Raw genomic sequence first — 19,094 nt, 5'->3', positions numbered from 1 at the left:
ATAAAAATCGTTTAAAATATAGACGAGAGTGGAACAAAAGTAAGAAACTTTAAACACATTCATTGAATAGTCAAACGACCTGGTAAGAGATATTGATTTGTTTTAAATTGATTGCTTGGTAAGATATCAGTAGTGGTTGATATTCTATGCAAGTTTTTAGATGAGACTGATCTTAGTTCAATTATAATAAAAGTAGATCATTAGAAAGCTACAACTTCATGATGTTTTAGCATTTGTTCATTATTATTAAAAATTAATTTACAATATACCAAATGAAATACAGAAACGAGTCTGCATGAAATAAGTATGCCAATACAGGTTTACTCCAATGCGAATTCATGAAACGAAGCTTATAAAAAAACTTTACAAGTGCGCGTATTCAGATTACCATTAACGAATCAACAACTGCAAACAACTTTACTGCTCGCTAAATTTGCAGTTATTTTCCTGTTCGGGAAATACCCAACGGCGGGAAAGGCAAACCATAACTTGGTTTATGGAAGTCGTTAAGGGACAAAACTCCATTTTTGTGCTTCTCATTTTCCGTCGCTCTCGAACGAACGAACTACCCCCCGGGAGCGACGTTTTTCGGGCACCTGTTGTTGTTGTTGTAGCGGTTAGGTTACCGACGCCATAAAACATGGAAATTAATTGAACGGCCTGGGCAGTAGCTCATACTGGTCCCACTTGCGAAGCTAACTCACTCGGGGCGGGGTGGGAAGGAAAAGCAAGTTTGCTTTTCCCGGTGGTCACCAATCAGCCAAACATGACAAACAACATGGAGACCAAACGTGCACGCCGTTCTTCGGTGGTTAAGTTTTGCACATAAAGGAAAAAAACACCCGCCAGATGATGGCAAAAGAAATGGCCTAACGAACAGTTCAATGAAGGCGAGCCCAGCCAAGGGGGGTGAAAAACTAGGGAAGAAAAATTATGAAGACGCACAAGGATTCGGGGTGGAACAAGAAAAGGAAAATTATCGAACGGAATGGTTACTTACCAGCACGATTTCCACCGCACCGACTATGTACATGGCGGCCGCTAAAGTTGTTCCAGTGTAGAACAACATCCCGACAGCTCCACCGAATTCGGGCCCCAGCGATCTGCGCAGCGGGAGGAGGCAACGAACGGAAAGGGAATTGATTAGTAAACTTTGACGCCAACTTTTGTTCACATTTTTGTTTCTCGAGGTCCGCCGAGGCTTAGAAGCTAGAAAAGTATTCATAGCGAAACATAGGGGCCGCGGATCAGGCGGGCAAAAGTTGATCAAACATTAGCTTTTTCTTCACGATTGTTGCTCTCCTGGTTTATGTGAATGTTTTTAAAATGTTTCTGTAGTTTTGTTGCGTTTTTCCATATCTTTCATCAACACTGATGAGCATTCTTTCTACAACTTCCGACGATGAGTTTCAAAGATCCGGGTCTTAATTTCAAAATTACTCTTTGTGCTGAAATGATTGATAAAAAAAATAATATAAGCGATGGAACTGATTGATCAGAGTAATAAAAATCTTTACCAAAAAGCCTTTACCATCTGTTTCATTTCCTTCAAGCTTTCAGGCGGAATCGATCGTTAGGCAAAAATCACAGTAGAAATTCTATTTATTCAACTTTACGCTTCAATAGCTGACCTTCCCCACTCAGTGCTTCCTTTTGGGACTTTTCTTCTGACCCTCCGGGATGGTAATAAAAACGCATTGACACCGTTATGACAACCGGGGCAGCATATTTTATGCTGCGAATTATTTATAGTCACTTCAACGGGATAGGTTTTCCTTCCGGGTGGCTTTCTTCTGCTCCCCCAGAGGAGTCAATTGAAGGTTACACCCCACCGCAGTACACACCCAGAGCTTGTTTGGGTCAAGTGTTCCGGGGGTGGAATCCGTTTTTCGAAGCTCGAGCAAAGTCGATTCTGTGCGTTCGGGTCGGAAATGAAAAATTCCTCCCTTGTTGGGGCCAGCTTTCCGGACCCGTCCTCGTTTGCAAGGAGGCGTAACATTACGGGGCTTTGCTCAACGTTAGAAATTGATGAGGAGAATTTTCATCAATAGATGGAAGTAAAGTGAGAAAAGAAAGTAGAACAGAACGAGCTTTAAGCTGAAGCAATTGCGCAGTAACGAATGCTGAACCTTTCCATCAAGAAGTTAAATAAACTAAAACCAAACTAGGGCATATTCAAGTTTTATCTCAGCCCGGGAACCATTCTTCCCGACAGAAAACGTACAAGCTAATTTACTGCCTCAATGCAGCCTGGTTCTCAGTCTGTTTCCGCCCTATTGCGCCTGCAGGAGTTATTGGAAGACATTCATCAAGATAGTGTTTAGCCCGAAACGACGGAAAAGACCATCCGAAAACCCAAGACAGCCAAAGCAAACGCCCCAAACGTTGGCCTCTTTAACGCCCAGTCCGGACCAGGGTTAGCGGCCTTTATCAGAACCGAAAGGGGCCGAAAAGTTCTCGGTTGACAGTTTCGGGTCGGGAACGCAAAAGTTTAACTTCTTATCGACGAAGCGGCAGCGCGCGCTCCTTTTGCCAGCGGATCGGTTACATCTTCTCGGCGTCCATGGTTGTTGTTGTTGGCACCTATCCAAAGGCCCACTTTCATCCCCGAGGGGGAAGTGTATGGAGGGAGAAAGAGAGAGAGGGTTAGAGGAGTGCGTGCTGAGTGCCAAACTTACCTCGATATCATGAAATAGCTGCCGCCCGCCGGTACCACCCCGTTCGTGGCGATGGCGGACATGGAAATGGCAGTCAGCATGGTCTGCGCCGCGCGAAGTTCCATGTTGGCGATGGCGATGGGTGGTTTCGAGAAGTGGTTTCATACCGGCCGACGGCGCCCCGGGAACAGGAAGGCGGTGAGATCGTTACGGCCGGAAGGGTAGAACATGATTAGCATAGTTTTGGAAGTTGCCTGTTAAACTTTAACCTGAAACTGAGCAACGCCCTACTGGCAAGCATGATCATGCCGGCGATTACGATTACGATGATGATGATGATGATGGTTGTGGTGATAGTTGTACTGATTCTACTGATACTGATACTGATACTGGCAATGATTTGAATTCGGTTCTCGATTCGATTAGATGAAGAAATGAGTCAGTTGTAGGTCAGGGTATCGTCTTAGTACTATTGTTAGAAGGATCCTCGTTGTACCAGGGAAGGAGTTATTACCCTTATGTGAACAGTCCATATGGTTGTACAACCATTACTATAACACACTGTTTACTGGCAGTATTTTTCATATCTTGTAGAGCTATGTTGGAGCCGTCAATAGATTTACAGTTTAGACCCTTAAAAGAATCTCCTAACACATTTTTATTCGTTGTTACTAAACTACTTTAAGGGTTACTATTTTGAAAACCAGAGATTAGGCAAAATTACTATCAAAGAAATAATTCTGGGTCAATTCCCCAAGTTTTGATATGAGTTAACACACTTACAATGGTTCAATTTCGCTATGTCGCGTTTGTCGACTGCATGTAGTTCGATGATCGCATTCGAGTTCGAGAACCCTAACAAATTAAGCTTTACTGATGGAACACCATCGTCATGTTGGAATCGACCATTACTGCTCGAACCATATTTATGGCCATCCCTCCAGATGCTCTCATGGATTGAAATTTATTTATGACGAGCTTTCCTTTTCGCCAGCCACGTTCACCCGCACTAGAATGTGTCAGTCTTTACGGTCGACTGGTTAGAGGGATGGGTCCAAGCAGCTGGCTTTTTTATGACCTCTCGACAAGATCTTGAGTTTTTCGTACATGAAGGAACGTCAGAAGGACGTGGAGTATCTTGGTAATTGTTCTGCTACGTCTCTTCGGCTTGAGTGTAGTTTTCGACGTGGTCACCAACATTTTCCGACGATGCCTTGGTTCTGTCACCAAATCATGAGAGCGAAGGCATACGACTTCAGCGGTCGAATCGGGTCAAATAAATTACGCATTTCTGGCGGAAATCATTCACGGAATGAACGATCAAAAACGTATGCTGTGCGCATTAGAATTGTCTCGAAATTCTCCTCCCCATACCAACGAGTTGCGAAGGAACCGTTCAATCGCAACCCGGGAAGAGACCGGTGCGTGTTCTCCGTACGTCGAAAGGAAATCATCGGAAAATATGCTCTCGGTAACGAAGTAAATTGAGTTCTCGACCCCATTACGCTCGCCTGGCCAGACAAAGCGAAGTGGCGTCCTCATCGAGAAAACCCGAGGAGTTCGTGAGTTCGTTTTCGTCGAAACATGTCGACGACTTTCATCCGCCCACATCGCCCGTCGTCCAGCGGGAAAGTGAAGTAGCCTACCATTCCAAGAAGCTGGCAAGTCAACATTTTTCCCCTTTGTCCCGATGGAAGGCGATGGCATTGTGTGTCGGTGTGCGGATTGGTAAATGATGTGTAATAGGATTATACTCCGCACGCAGATACTGGCCGATAGGGCTGCAAGTTCCGTCGGCATTGTTGTCGCAAACCTTTTCATCGGGATCATTAGGAAGCACGCGGTTCAAGCAGTTCGGTTCGTTTCAATCGAGCATAACCATGGCGCAAGGGAGTAGGCTACTCCGAAGTCGTCGCTGTTTATTGAGGGGAATCGGACCGACTAATTCGGCGTGATGTAGTGCTGATCGCATGTATATTGGTTGTTATCTGCGCTGATAGTACGGATTTGGAAATTAGTGAAATTTGGTTATTTGCAGAAACTGCGAAATCCATCAATAGCATGACTTTGGAAACTGTTATTAGCATCATCCGGTCGAACCCTTCGTCCGCTGTAGATCATTATAGCAGATACATTAAGGTTAATGAGAGTTCCTAGCATCGAGTCATACCTAGCATCCGCGTTCCAGATTTACCAGATTTTGCTGATCGTTGGCTGACGAAACGGACGCTATCATTAATTATCGCTAATTTAACCGCTTCTTTCTTCCCGACCGTTGGCGTATTCCTTCCCCCCCAAGAGACTGGAGCCGGGAGTCCGGGGTGAAACTTCTCCAATCGAACCGGGGGCGGGGATGCTTTGATTTAAATGCGAAAATGTAGGTCACTGCGCAGCAAAGCCGCAGAATTCCTTCAATCCCATGAGGTAGGCTACAAGGAAACACACCATCTTCCAGCTCTATGACGCAAAGGTTTAGCTTTAGGCGAGGAGACTACAGGCTACACACGAAACATCGTCCTTCGAGCAGCCGAGAATAATTATGAACAGGCACGCCGCCGGTGTGAAAAGAGCCCCTAGTCTGAAGCCAAGGCCATCGCTGGGAAACTCTGATTGCCTTTGATTGATAGTGCTCAATCAGTGGGGATGAGATTAATTCGATTCATTCAAACCGTTCGGATGAACGGTTATCTTGGGTGTTCCGACGCCGGTTCCTCTCCCTCCCGACGCCTTAGTTCCACTAGTGTTGCCCGCAATTACCCTTCCATTGACAAGGGTTGCTCATTTGTGCGGCCATTCTCACCCCCCCCCCCCTTTACACTCGCGAGCCTTCCCTGTCCGGTTCAGGTTTAGCGCCTGGAAAAGTACTCCAAATGGAGGTCGCATGGGACGAAAATGAAACAAAAAAAGAAAAGACACACCAACAGCCTACGCCGGTTCGAGCCCACACGTGGGTCGACAAACTGCGGACCGAGCATTAATTAGATTAGAGCCTGTCCGAACCCTGGACGTCCGGAGGGGTGGGAGGCGGCTCTTGATTATGTAGCACATTGGGCCAGGGCAGCAAACACACGCACACCCCATTTCGGTGGTTTTTGGCACATTGCGGAAAATCGGCACTTCGTTAGCGCACGCACCACAACATGATTAAACCTTCGTCATGCCGTTGTCGATTCGCTTGTCGACACGGGCGAGAACCGTTCTCCGACCGAAGGAAAAATAGCAGAATGTTCCAAGCGATGCACCGAATGACGATTAAATTTATATCGATTGAATGGGGAAAACTAAAAGCAAAGTTGCATCGAACGGCGGACGAGTATTTCGAACAAAATATCGAACCTCCACCGGATCATGCAAACAACCCGGCTTGGGCGAGTGGCTTCCATGTTTAAATGGCTCGGGTGTTCATTAATTACTACGACTGCGGCAAAGAGAGAGGGAGAGACAGGAAGGGAGCGGGAAGAAAAATAGGTATAATTTCAAACCGATCCAATCCCGGGATGGTACGATGTTTCTCCCGATTCCGCACATATATGCAAATGAATGTTTGATTAAGTCCATACATAAAACATGACCAGCATTCCCCTAGATATGACCCACTTTTTATATTCTATCTTGACTCCCACGCTCCCGATCCCACACAGTGAAACACATGCCACACAAACACGGAATTTGCTCGAATGGCATAATGTGGAAGCTCCTCGATTTTTCCCAGGACCCAAAACTGACAAACGGCGTCCACGAACGGATTTTTGCGTGCGTGGGCCTTTTGGTAAATTTAACACCAAGTGTATGTGTGTGTCTATCTGGGTGTGTTCGATTTACTGGAGCCTAGAGAATAATTTAACCAACTTTGAGCAGCTTTCGGGATAGGCAGAACCCGCTGGGATGCCGTGCTCGGATCGGTGTGCCTCAACATGTTTTGCATTTCAATAGAGTATTCTGGATTTACTGTGTTCATGCGGGGTGTTGGTGAAGTGGTATGGTGTGGGCACAGGGTAATTCCAACATTTTTGTATCGGGACTTAAATCTTATGGCACGATTTGAACGATGCCACCTTAATAAAGCCATACAAGGGGTAATAAATCAAACGACGGTAAGCGTCTATCTATCCGTCCATCATGATTTATGAGTTGCTTTGGAAAGGAACGAGTATGCCTAGGAGCACGTCTTAACCAGTCGTTTGTTTAACCGAAGGACTCGTCCGATCTACGGTTCTGGAATGATATTGTCACGTTCCAATTTTTAATGACTTCGATAGCATAAAACAAAAGAAAAGTGAATGAAACGAAGAATGAGAAAGCCTTAACCATACGGTGCTGCGTTATGCGTGCAATGGAGATAATGAAACCTACTACTGACGGGTGTAAATAGTTAGTACTTAGGCTACGGGAACACCTACCACACAGCAACAGCATAGTACGATTAAAAACCCGAATATGGCACCGGCCGTACCGACAACCCAGGTTAAACGGATGAATAAAATGACACCGAAAATGTTCTGTATGCACGGCAGATAGACACCGATGAGTGTGCCTGTTTCGCGGGGTCGGAAGGAAGGGTAGAGCGCGTTAGGTTTAGTTCCAGTGTCGGTCGGTTCCGGGATGTTGGTTTGCGGTGGTGTGTTCATCGATAGTGATAAGTTTTTACGAGCGATGCATAGCACCGGAAAACGTAGTATAAGTTTTAGTACCGATAAGAGAAGAAAGAGATAGAGAGAAAGAAAAAGGAAAGAGATATAGGGTATCAGAATACAAGTCAAAAGTGGAATAAAAGTTTCAGTAGTAGAGAAATGTAAAAGAAAATACACCAAGATATGGAATTAGTACAACTGATCTAAGTTTTATTAGTACAGGTTTAGGAGTTTGAACTACTAAAGACCACAGAAGTTGGGTGTACTTTAACATTACGAGGAACCTCCAGCTTCTGCTGTCTAAAAAAAGGTCTGCAATCAGCTTAACGAGTACCTTACGCCTCAGAATTGATGCTGTAACCATCGTTAAACAGTACGAACGGTTTAATGTAACCACATGGTACTCGACCTTTAACGGCCATACTGTTGACAGCGGAGCTTATCCCGAAGTGACAGTTAAAGTTTAAACGGGCCGGAAAGGTTCTAAATAAATTTTACAACGTCCACAGAGTGAACACAGATAGCGAGTAAGTACGAGAGAGAATCGCGACTATTCCCTCTGAGGGCGTGTGTTTTTTGAGTCGGATAAGGTACTCCGACGGTTATGGAGTAATGTGTCCCTCGGGGGGCATGTGTGTGTGACGCTTGTACTTACCCATTCGGGCGGCGGCAGGTGCTGGTTTGGCATCGGGATCGGTCGGTGCCGGAATCGTATTCGAGTAGTTCGCCAGGGACGAGATGAGCGTAGTGACATGTGGACGTTCTTGGATATCATCCTGCGGGAGAACAGAACGGAGCTCGTTAAGGACGGTGTAGAAGTAGATGAAGCAAAAGGACACCGCGAACGAAAATGAAGTCGGCAACATATTAATCATTTTTGGTGACCGCTAACGATGCGCGGCACGTCCAGCGCTTTCCATGAACTAGTGCCATCTACCGGGGGGAGGATGAGTGTATGCTTCAACGACATCCGACCTCCTATGTCTGAAGCTCATCGCGATGAAGATGACCGCGCCTCGGATGTTGGAAGACGACTCGCAAAACAACAACACCAAGAGAGGCGGACCAAATGGTGGATGACAGGGACCCGGGATCCTTTGACACCGTTTTTAATATTTTATGAACCCTATTAACTCGTGTAACCTCGCCAGGGATCGCGTCCCGCCGCGAGCTTGCTTCGGCAACGCCACCGGACCTCATGCCGGGACCGGATGTGCTTACGGTGGAGAAAAGTATGATAAATGATTTACAGCTCGACCCATCCTAGCATACACCGCAGCCACCTCAGTCTAGGAAGCATCTAGCCATAATTATTCCTCCAGCTCCGGCGACTAGGACAATGTTGTCGTAGTCCATCGAAGCGGCGGTACGTGGTGGGCACGCAAAACAGTGCTGACAGCCAAGTGGCCTTCGCCAAGGTGAATGAGGGCAATTTAGCTGCTGGAACTGGAATTGAACATCACATCGCACCCGGCGACGATGGAAGCGGTGTATCCGGTGCTGCCCTTTGACGTCCTGTCAGCAACTAAGAAGACGATTCTAATGAGTTCATAGATTATACACTATAATGTTGTGTTTTTCGCAACACCTGTGTTTTATGAAGAAAATCCTTATAGAAACAGGTTTTGTAAACCAGATTCAGATACTTATATCGCAATAAAACGTCGGATTGAATCAATGGTTATGACCATCTTTTTTGAAGTTCTCTTCTAAGATACTGGAAATCGCATGAAACAAATTTGATGTAAAAACTACTTCTAGTTGCTATAAAAACTCCTAAACTTATAAAAACACAATATTTTGCAGAAAAAACAATATCGATTGGATCTTATGTGATTCAGTAGCAAAGAACCTTATATATTGTTTTTGTTTTGTATCAAACAACATTAAAGTCAGAATGTTTATGGAAAAATACTCCTTTTTATGTTAGGTTGGAAAAAACAACTTACAGTTGACATTAGTTACATGTCTTGTCATATTATTTTTTAACAAAATCGAAGCACTTTAACTGAGTCAATCTTTCAGATTTGCCCATTTTCGCAACTTCATATCATTACAATTACTCAAGAATAGTTGGGAATCTACTTAAAACAAATACCGTGTTATAGCAACTGAACAAATAAAATAAAATTGCCAATTTGGTAGCACAAGACTGTTTGCTGTACAAATTAGTTAGTTAATTAGGTTAATGAACGTGAGTCATAGATTCACTTACACTTACAAAAAGTTAAGTAACAGGTGAACAGAGTAAACCCTTTTTCAAAATATTCGCAAAACTTATAATCAACCACAGTAGTATTGTACATATTTATATTATGGAGATTGTTGAAAACGGTTCCAACTTACCGAGTAAAGGAACAGGTTTGTATCGATTTTATCTTTCGATACGAAGGGTTGATCATCGGTGGGTTCTCCTGAAAATAGAAATAAAAAATAGAAGGATAAACGTTAACGTTGAGAAGATAGAAAATATGTGTAACATTTAATAGAAGCTTTCCAAGTTTCTGTTATTATTGTGTTGGTCTAGATTTACTTCCTTCTCGACCAATCAATCGCTTTGAATATATGTCGACAGCACCGATCCGAAGAGCCGTTAATTAACATTTTGTGTAGCACTCGACCAGGGTGGCTCGACAGGACCTTATGGTTCGGAGTAGGCCTAAGTGCACTTGTACTGACGGGTAATAATGTAGTGCTGGTTCTTGTAATTTCCTTGCGCGCGCGCCCAACCTCTCCAGGCGGGCAGGCGATACGATACGTGCTCAAGTGTAGCTACTTCAAGGATTGTGTGTGAACGATTCAATTAATTGGAAATGTTTGCCACCGCCACCTACTTCGGGGAGGGGGGAGCCTGACCCTGGAGTGAGGTAATTTATTTGAATGTTTATGGAAAAATCCTGTTCGAGCAGACCATTGGAGATAATTAGTTTCGTAAGTTTCGGCGTATGCTGGCGGTATTTCCTTAACCGCAAGTAAAGGAAAACACGAACATTTGCGTCCCGCAAACCCCTTTTCGATCCCCCGTAGCTGATTCCAAACATATGCCGGGACCAAGATTCCCCATTCTCCCCCCCTCTCCCGGAAACCGCTCGATCGGGTTATTGAAATGGGTTCGCCGCAAATAATCGGTAGTTAATGTGCGAAACTCATAAAACACGTTATGCAAGCTATTATGCTGGCGCCTGGCGGGTCAGATCGGGTCAGCAGTCTGGCAACATATTTCAATGAACACGTCTCTCACCCCCCCACCGTCTCGTCTCGCGGTTTCCAACACACACAAAATACCCTTCGACAGTGGAACGTTGACTGCGTCTGCGGACGAAAACAGCTTAGAAGTAGGAGCATTTTTCTTCCCCTTCGGTAAGATGAACCAAAGTTTGGAGCGAAAGAAAAATTGAGAATTGATGATTTCACATAAACCCCTAATCGATTCGATCGTTGTCCGGGATTTGGTCCGGGGCCCGATACCGGATGGACATTACGTCTCGCTAATCGGAGCTGGGACTCGTCCGAAAAGGTAGCCGAGGCTGAGCCAAACAACTTTACTGTCCATAAATAACCGCCGGCCTGTGGACAGTTTGTGATCTTCCGGTAATAGGGTTCACCCGGAAGACATATTGGCAAGGCCGAGCCGGGGGGCGCTCGACGACGCGTACAATGGTTTGGGCGGCAGAGGCGAAGAAGAAGGACGGAATCCGATAAGATGTGGAGTGTGTTTTCGGGAAGACTGCTTGACAGGCTCGGACGTTGGTGTACGCGTGGAGTCTCTTATAAGAGTCCTCGGCGAGGCTCCTAGCGACAGTTTTCTTCGCCGCTTCACGCTTCACCAAAAATAACAACCCGGTTCTCCTTTTCGATACGCAAAAACGACAGTAATGAGAAATGACTTTTCATTATCTAGCAAGCAAAACAAAACCGCTTCGGGTGCGTGCTTTTGTGTGGCCTTGGAAAAGCCTCGTCTGGCAAAAAAAAGAAAACAACGAATCGCTGCGGCAAAGTGGTTCACTGAGGGAAACTAGGCCAACAAGCAAAATGGCCGGCGACATCGGAAAGATTCCGAACCGGTACGCTTCCTGCTCGCAGTTAGCAAAGGCGCTGTAGCGAATACTACTGACCGGAAAATCTATTTTCGCTACCCCCTCCCTTAGTTCTAACCTCACCGGTCAGCTCCACGTTCACTCGACTGGGAGATAAATTTTCCCATAAATATGTATGTGCACAGTACGGCGATAAATCATCGATGAGCACATATTGGGCAACCGTTCGGATACGTCGGATTCCACCGTTAGGAAGCGGCCGGGTTTGGCCGAATGGTTTCTATGAACGAATCGTGCAGCCATTCATGGACCGGCATTGACATACTGGAGCGGACTTCTGTGCCGAAGGGTGCCAGGCTAGCAGGCTTTATCGATTTTGCGAAAGCTCAGAAGGACGAACGGGAATATCCGTCTAATAAAATCTAATTCGATCCCCGATGAATAGTTTTTTCGGTACGAAATAATGTTTATAACATCAGTGTTAGGGGAAGGAAACAATTAAATTAACGGAACATACCAACAACAGGTCAATTTTCAACAACAATCATTTCAATTAATTGATCAATAGATCAGCAAACTATCGCGAAAAAATTTTGGATCGTGGAGAGAATGTATCTGATTGTGTTAATAAAACTCAAACTCAAACTTTAACTTTGAAACTCAATATATCTAAAGTTTGCTGGAGTTGGTCGCATCAGTAAATCACGATAACACAAGTTCAAAAATCAAATCAAATGAAATTTTTAAAATATTATTTGTATCGATTTTGAACTGCTCCTTTACGGTTAATATTAATAAATTTATTAGCTTATTTGTTCAATTTTACTGTTTTGAGCTAAATTTATCACTTTTTAAAAACTCCACGGTGCAATGCTGGATGTTATCATTTTTGTTTACTTAAATCAGCTTCCAGAGTTCTAAAAATATACCACTCGGGTGCAGGTGAATCAAACTTTTATAACTTTTATAAATATTCGCTGAAAGAAATGGGTGCAAACAGCATAAAACTGAGGTTTTCAAACTGATGGGATGTATTTGTCAACTGATGGAAGGTACAATATTCCATCTTTTAACTATCTGTTGTTTGTTTTCAGCATTTGTTTGTCTTTTATTTGTTGTGCACCCCTTTAGGATAAAGGGAATGTTTGCGAGAATGCTTCAGCAAATATGTATATACGTTGGTTCCATTGTGGGGTTTGGCGAACGAAATCGCAAAGGTATACCAGCAGTTCTGAATATTCATTTTCAACTCCTTTTTTTACTCGATATTGTGTAACGATCAATCTACACGCAGAGGACTTGCATTGCGTAGGCAAACGAGCTTCCTTTATGGATTTGATCGCTGCCACCGGCGTTGACCATTGTTTGGCACACAAACACTTACACACACACGTACACTCCTGGTTTTATTCGTTTCGTTCGGTTGATGTTGTAGAGTGGTTTTTGAAGTGCATTCAATCGTGCAAACATGTTACCTTGCACGGCACATGACCAGCACCGTGCAACGTTCGATATTTCGATTACATTTATTTTTTGTGTGTTTTTGAACGCTTTAATTGCAGCTCGTGACGGTGGAGGATGTGCTTGCGGCTTTCTGAGGGTGGATTAATGTCATGTTCGTCGTTTGGCGTCGGGTGTCGGTGTCCGATGCGCTGGGATGACATGTTTACGGAAAAAACCACCGGAATGTACATGAGCGTAATGACGCAAGTGTTTGATATCTACTTGCACATGAAAAAAGGCTCAATAGTTTTATCTTTTTTATTTAACTGTTTGCAAGTGTAGTGTATGTTATCCCGAAGTGAAATTAAAATTGAAATCGTTCATTATCCAATTTAAATTTCCGTTTTGCTTACAAATTTTAAAATGATTGGCAAATCGATTGGTTAAAGCTACTTCAGTAGAACGTTTCAACTCGCATCATAGATGCTTGCTCATCTTCGAAGCGAGGATCTGCAAAGACCAATTGATAATCAACCCCAAAATATTTTCTCTTTAGACAGCTCTCACGAGGACCATTTTTGCCTTCTTCTCGGTTGTTATTTTTAACCCACGCCACCCTTTATGGTTATTAAAAGTTGAACTAAAATGTTATAAATTATTCTAGCCACCCCGGCTAGGTAAATGGGCGGACGTGTTGTACTTTCCGGTGGCTTAGGTCAGTCCCTTCGGTCCTTCGCCTTTTGTTGGGCGAAACTTCTCCGTGGTGGGTCATTTTCTTAACTCTTTCCTTCCTTCTTTAGTCAAGGAATTTTTCCCCCGGTCAAAGACTCGCCGGATTGTTAATTTTAGTTTGGAGGATCCGTCTAGAACGAAAAACAATGTTTCGTGACGAAGGGAAACGCAAGGATGATCAGTCCTGGGGCCTAAAGAAGGAACATCTAGCTTTTTTGCTTGCATCCGACATTGAAATAAAATTTTGAAACAAAAATAATAAATGATCCGGCGCTCCCGGGCACGTCGAGGGTTCCCAGAGCCAGTCCGTCAACCGCCCGCAGGTCGGCTGTTCCGGTCGGTGCTGGGGATATAACCATCCAGGAGCAAACCCGGACGCTTTGTGTACATAACTTTTAATGGCATCGTGTTAGACGACGGCGGCCCGCTTCTCCCTGACCTTGGGGAAAATTGTTCGATTAGAATGCAAACATGTAACGGACCTTTTCCGGAGTGCGTGAGGTTGGTTTTAAGTTTGCCTTAACAATCGAGAAAGGCCCACGGGCTGCGAGTGAGCTCCCTAAGAAAATTCCCCCGAAGGTAGAAAAACCTCACTAAGATTTTTCGTGCAAGGCTTAGTCAGCTCTGAGGAAGGATTCGGTTTTCTTTATTCTTCTTCTTCGCTTGATACAGAGTGTCATAAAATCGTGTCAACTGTGCCGGAATCCGGAACAAACGGTCGCGTCCCCACGCAAGATCATCTTTGTGGCGACCTGACTTTACTTCCTCATCTACATAAAAGCTTTCGGAAAAGGGAGGAAGAAATTGAAGGCCGCTTTACGGGGCACGGTGTGTTCGCTTTGGGTCGGAGGGAAGTCGGAAAAATGCTTCACATTTTTCCTTCCGCCCGTGTCAAGGGTCAAAACAAAATCGGGGACAAAACGATTCCAAGCGGAGAAGGGGCCCCGGGGGGGATGGTGAAGCCGACGCCGAATCAAAAGCGGGCAAAAAGAACATCTAGGAATTTTTCTGAAGCGAGAACATTATGTAGCCGACGCATTTCATGCATACGATATAAGGTGCTGCCAGCCGTTTGAACCGTCGCCGCACACCAAGACGAAAAGGAAAGCATCAAATCGGAGAAGGTAAAAGAATCCGATGGGAAATTTTTCCTCTCCGACGCTTTGATCTGCTCGTCACTTGCACGCGCTCTACCGACGGTGTGCCGGAGGTTTTTCCGCCAACTTTCGGTTCAAGATTCCACCACTCGGTGCTTATTTTTTCCGACCTCAGCAACGTTGATGAGCAAGCTTTGCCTTTGCAAAAGCGAGCGAAAGGGATAGATGGTTGGTTCCAGGACTTTATTTTGCGTGAGGAAAAACGGGCGACGCTGGGAAATCGTGGGAAACCAGGGACGATGCTTCCACCAGAGAATTCGTACAACTGTTCGATGCTGCACGTGTTTGAAATTCATATCATTCGCACCCAAAGTGACTGCTTGATCGAAACCGATAATAGTTACGCAGAACCATCTCCGCATCTGAATAGCGTTGTGTTGTTGGTGCATGTGTGTGCGAACTTTTTATGCTTTGCCGAGCGAAGATTATGACATTTTGCATGCCTGGTCGATGGGCCAGCGAAGTGTGTTTTGTAAAATCAATAGCCATTTGATGGCCGGATCGTTGTGGCATGGACTGGATCAATGTTTTTTCGAATTGGAAAACTTCAATCAAGTGTTTATGCTTTACATAGTTGATAAAATTAATCAAATCTTTATATCTGCATGTATCGCTAAACTATTTCGTATTATATACGTAATACTACTGTATTGTACCTATTTTGTTTGTTGACTTCTAACAAGATGTTGTATAAATATTGGGATTTTTATATTTGTGTATATTCAGTTTGAATTGATAAAACCATTACTACCCAACAATGAACTGAACGTTCACAGAAAATTCAAATGCAAAATGTTATACAAATACGAATTAAAAGGAAAAGGGAAAATTAAGTAGACAAAATTAATAAAAATAGAGCACACAGCCAAACTTAACATTTTTAATTCGTAACAAAATATTGTTTGGAGCATTAAACTAACAAAGAACATAAAGTAAAGAACAATAAATTAACAAAGAACATAAAAAAACACTAAATTATCAAAGAACATAAACATTTACAAAGAACATAAAATCAAAATTTATTGGAGTTCACACTAACGGTAAATTTAATCAAAAACGTGGACCATACAATGTTCAAGACAAATGAATTTGTAATAAATATATCTTTAAATGAATGGGTGAAATATTAAATCAGAAACTAAAATTTTCACATGTAAATTATCTTTAATTAAAACATTGTAGGGCAACAAGTATTATGCACACCTAAGGTAACTGAATTTAAATCTGCAGATAGGAAGATAACTCTTAATCTTCGCAAAATTATTACAAGCATGATTAGCTAGCGTGTAAGCTGTTTAGTAGCACTAATGTAATGATTATGGGGTGATTTTTTGTGGCCGTACAAAGTACTTGCGGAAAAGATAAATTGCCAACAAACACTTTCCCCTTACCGCCCGTCACCAGGCGGAACAGTTTCGTGGAAAAGTAATCATGAAAGGAAGCTCCCGGTACGAAGCTTTCCAGCCCGATGGCGTAAGCCAACACATTGACAAATGAAGCAAACAGCGCGACCCACAATACGGTCGCCTATTTCGTCCCCGGCCAATCGGTGGAGGCGGGATAAGTCTCTTATTTATCAAAACAGTCAAATCTTTTCGGCAACACTCCGAAGGCGTACGCTTCGACGAATGCTGGGAGGAAGGAAACATCCTACGGGGTGTCGGGAAGAGTCAATTACAATGGGATCAACTACGAGACACCGTCTTAACCATGCCACAGCACAATGTCCGGGACAAAGAGGTTCCGCATCCCGCTTCCTTTGTTGGTGGCTTCGTAAGGAGTGCAACAAAGAATCCTTTGGAAAGGTAACAGCGTCGTCGGTCGAGCTTGATGGCTTCCACCGTCACAAAGTACCTTTAATTGAAGGATATCACCAATCCGTCCTTAAATGCCCAAGCTGGCGTGAAATGTTGCACTCGAGCTGAAGAGGAGGGGTGAGTTGTTTTTCTCATGCAGTTGTGCGAAACATAATCCGCCGCAGAAAAGAGTATCTTCCGCAAATTTGCATCGTTAGGAAAAATAAAATTCATCGAGCAGAGCAAAACCGACAGCGGATTGAACGATCGATCGCTAGCGGGCGAGGTTTGCTGACGGATTAATAAAAATATTTTGCTACTCCAAGAAGAGCGCGGGTTCAAAAGGGTTCGCATTCGGTCGAGCACTAATCGCCCTCGACTCGTTCTGGTCTATTATTAGTCGATTGTGTTCGTCAACATTCTCCGAATTTCTGTTTTGGTTATCCACTCACGAAAGGATCATCAAAGGCTCGGTGTTTCGTTTGGCATGGGGTTGGAAGAATTTGCATAAAATATGTGTCTATTCATTCACTTTCGCGTAGCTTTCACGCCGGAAAAGTATCGCTGAACCGGCCCGAGGCCTGTTTTGAGATGAAAGGATGAGTGTAGCGACCAGTGGATCGCTATGTTTATTTTCATTTCATACTGGATTAAATCAAGACTTGTTTTGATCCCCATCCTAATGTTATGGACTTGTATCAGTTTTCCCGTTTTTAATCGATTTTTAAACGAAACTATTTTTTGTTCGAATCGATATGATCCAAGCGAAGTGAAAAAAAGAATTAAAATCGCATCGCTTTAGCATAATTAATTTCCGTTTCGAAAAATATGAACATCAATTTTCAATTATTGAACCAACGAACCGGGAGCAGTCAATCAAGCATAAACTATCTCGTCCATGCCTGGTCTAACCTTGTCTTAATTTTTCCCACAGCTGAAATCTGTGTGCGGTACGCAGAAAGCACCTTTTCATCTCGTCTCCACTCGGGCCAAACCCGAGGAATGCACGAGGCTGGGGCGGCTCATTAAGAAAATTGTTCCCGGGAACGGGAAGTTGGACTAGTTGGACAGTTTGTCATTCATCATCGCTTTCTTCGAAACGGTCTGGCCATTCTCACCAGCTTCCTATTTTGTTTGCTAGCAAACCTCGTGCTGTGAACCTTCTCGTACCCACCCAAACCCATCTTGCAAGACACTTTGGACATCTTTCTCGCATTTTCAGCTTTCTTTTCGAAAGGAGAATGCAAAATTGTCCGACAGTTTGTTTTACTTTGCAACCGAGTGCAGCAGTTTGGGGTGTTTGAAGGAAAGTTGCCGGGTTTTGGGCAAACAGATAGTGCTGCCGCAGCTGCAGAAAGTTGCGATGACCTGGGTGTGGTGCAATGTTTGCACAGGTCAGCTGGTAATTAAGCGAGGCGCCAACTGGAACGCAGGATCGGACGACTTTGCCAGCAGTTTTCCGGTGGAAAACGGAACCCAGCCCAGCCGGGCTAAATTGGTGTGTAACGTGAGTTTAAAATGTTCGCAAACAAGTGAACTTTAATGTGGTCGCATCATATCGATTGCAGTTTGAACCAGTTTACTACGGCTTAAAATTAAGTTTTCAACATCGGGAAGTTCGTTTAATGTTTATTGATTAGAGCGACAACTGCCTCAGTCGTCTAAAGGTGACGTTTATTATTATGTTGTATTTTTTAAACAATAACTTACTTACTTACTTATGTGGCGCTACAACCGCTGAGCGGTCTTGGCCTGACGAAGCTCCATCCGAAACCGCTCACGGTCGCTCGCCACGCTGGTCCAATTCCGTATCCCGGCTTTATTGGCGGCTTCGTCTACGCCATCCTTCCATCTCAATTTAGGCCTACCACGCCTCCTCTGTCCTTGGGGACAGCCTAAAAGGACTTTACGGGCTGGGTCGTCCGGTGCCATTCTCATGACATGACCAGCCCACCGGAGCCTGGCGAGTCTAATTCGCTGTACGACAGAAAGGTCACCGTACAGCTCGTAGAGCTCGTCGTTATAGCGGCTCCTCCATTGTCCCTCCTCACATACGGGGGCAAAAATCCTCCTGAGCATCTTCCTCTCGAACACGGCTAAGAGGGTTTCGTCAGATTTGGACAGAGTCCATGTCTCGGAGGCGTATGTGAGCACTGGTACTATGAATGTTCGGTATAGTCCCAGCTTCGACTGTCTTGACAGGTATCGTGAGTGGAAGAGATTTCTCAGACTGTAATATGACCGGTTGGCTGCCAGCACCCTAGCGCGGATTTCATCTTCAATGTTGTTGTCGGTGCTGACCTTTGACCCAAGATAGGTGAAATTTTGGACGACTTCGAAAGTGCGTTCACCTACTTGTACGTCACCCCCACGTAGGCTTTCGGCAATTGTTGGCAGGGCCGCTGATGGTGCCACCATCATCTTGGTTTTCCCCTCGTTTATCTGCAGCCCGAGGTTATTCGCCGCTTGCTCGATCCTTTGGTATGCTTCTGCTACATAGGAGAGCCTTCTACCAATAATATCAATATCATCAGCGTATGCCAGGATCTGGATTGACTTATAGAAGATGGTCCCCGAAGTTTCCACCTCCGAGTCTCGGATGGCCCTCTCTAGCGCTAGGTTGAAGAGTATGCAGGCAAGC

General features: G+C 44.4%; 1 protein-coding gene across 1 annotated transcript in view; it reads right to left on the bottom strand.

Annotated features, from left to right (window-relative positions):
• LOC131271385 (solute carrier family 12 member 4) overlaps positions 1 to 19,094 on the bottom strand; it is a 66,803-nt gene that overhangs the window by 26,466 nt on the left and 21,243 nt on the right. Inside the window, exons 2-6 of the mRNA XM_058272799.1 lie at positions 9,635 to 9,702; positions 7,944 to 8,064; positions 7,058 to 7,191; positions 2,679 to 2,761; positions 1,001 to 1,103 (exon numbers count right to left, since the gene is read on the bottom strand). Coding sequence (XP_058128782.1) covers positions 1,001 to 1,103; positions 2,679 to 2,761; positions 7,058 to 7,191; positions 7,944 to 8,064; positions 9,635 to 9,702 — 509 coding nt within the window. The remainder of the gene's footprint in view (positions 1 to 1,000; positions 1,104 to 2,678; positions 2,762 to 7,057; positions 7,192 to 7,943; positions 8,065 to 9,634; positions 9,703 to 19,094) is intronic.

The sequence above is a fragment of the Anopheles coustani genome, chromosome 3 (assembly GCF_943734705.1).
Source record: "Anopheles coustani chromosome 3, idAnoCousDA_361_x.2, whole genome shotgun sequence".
NCBI lineage: Eukaryota > Metazoa > Arthropoda > Insecta > Diptera > Culicidae > Anopheles > Anopheles coustani.
This window is presented reverse-complemented; position numbering and strand designations above follow the sequence as displayed.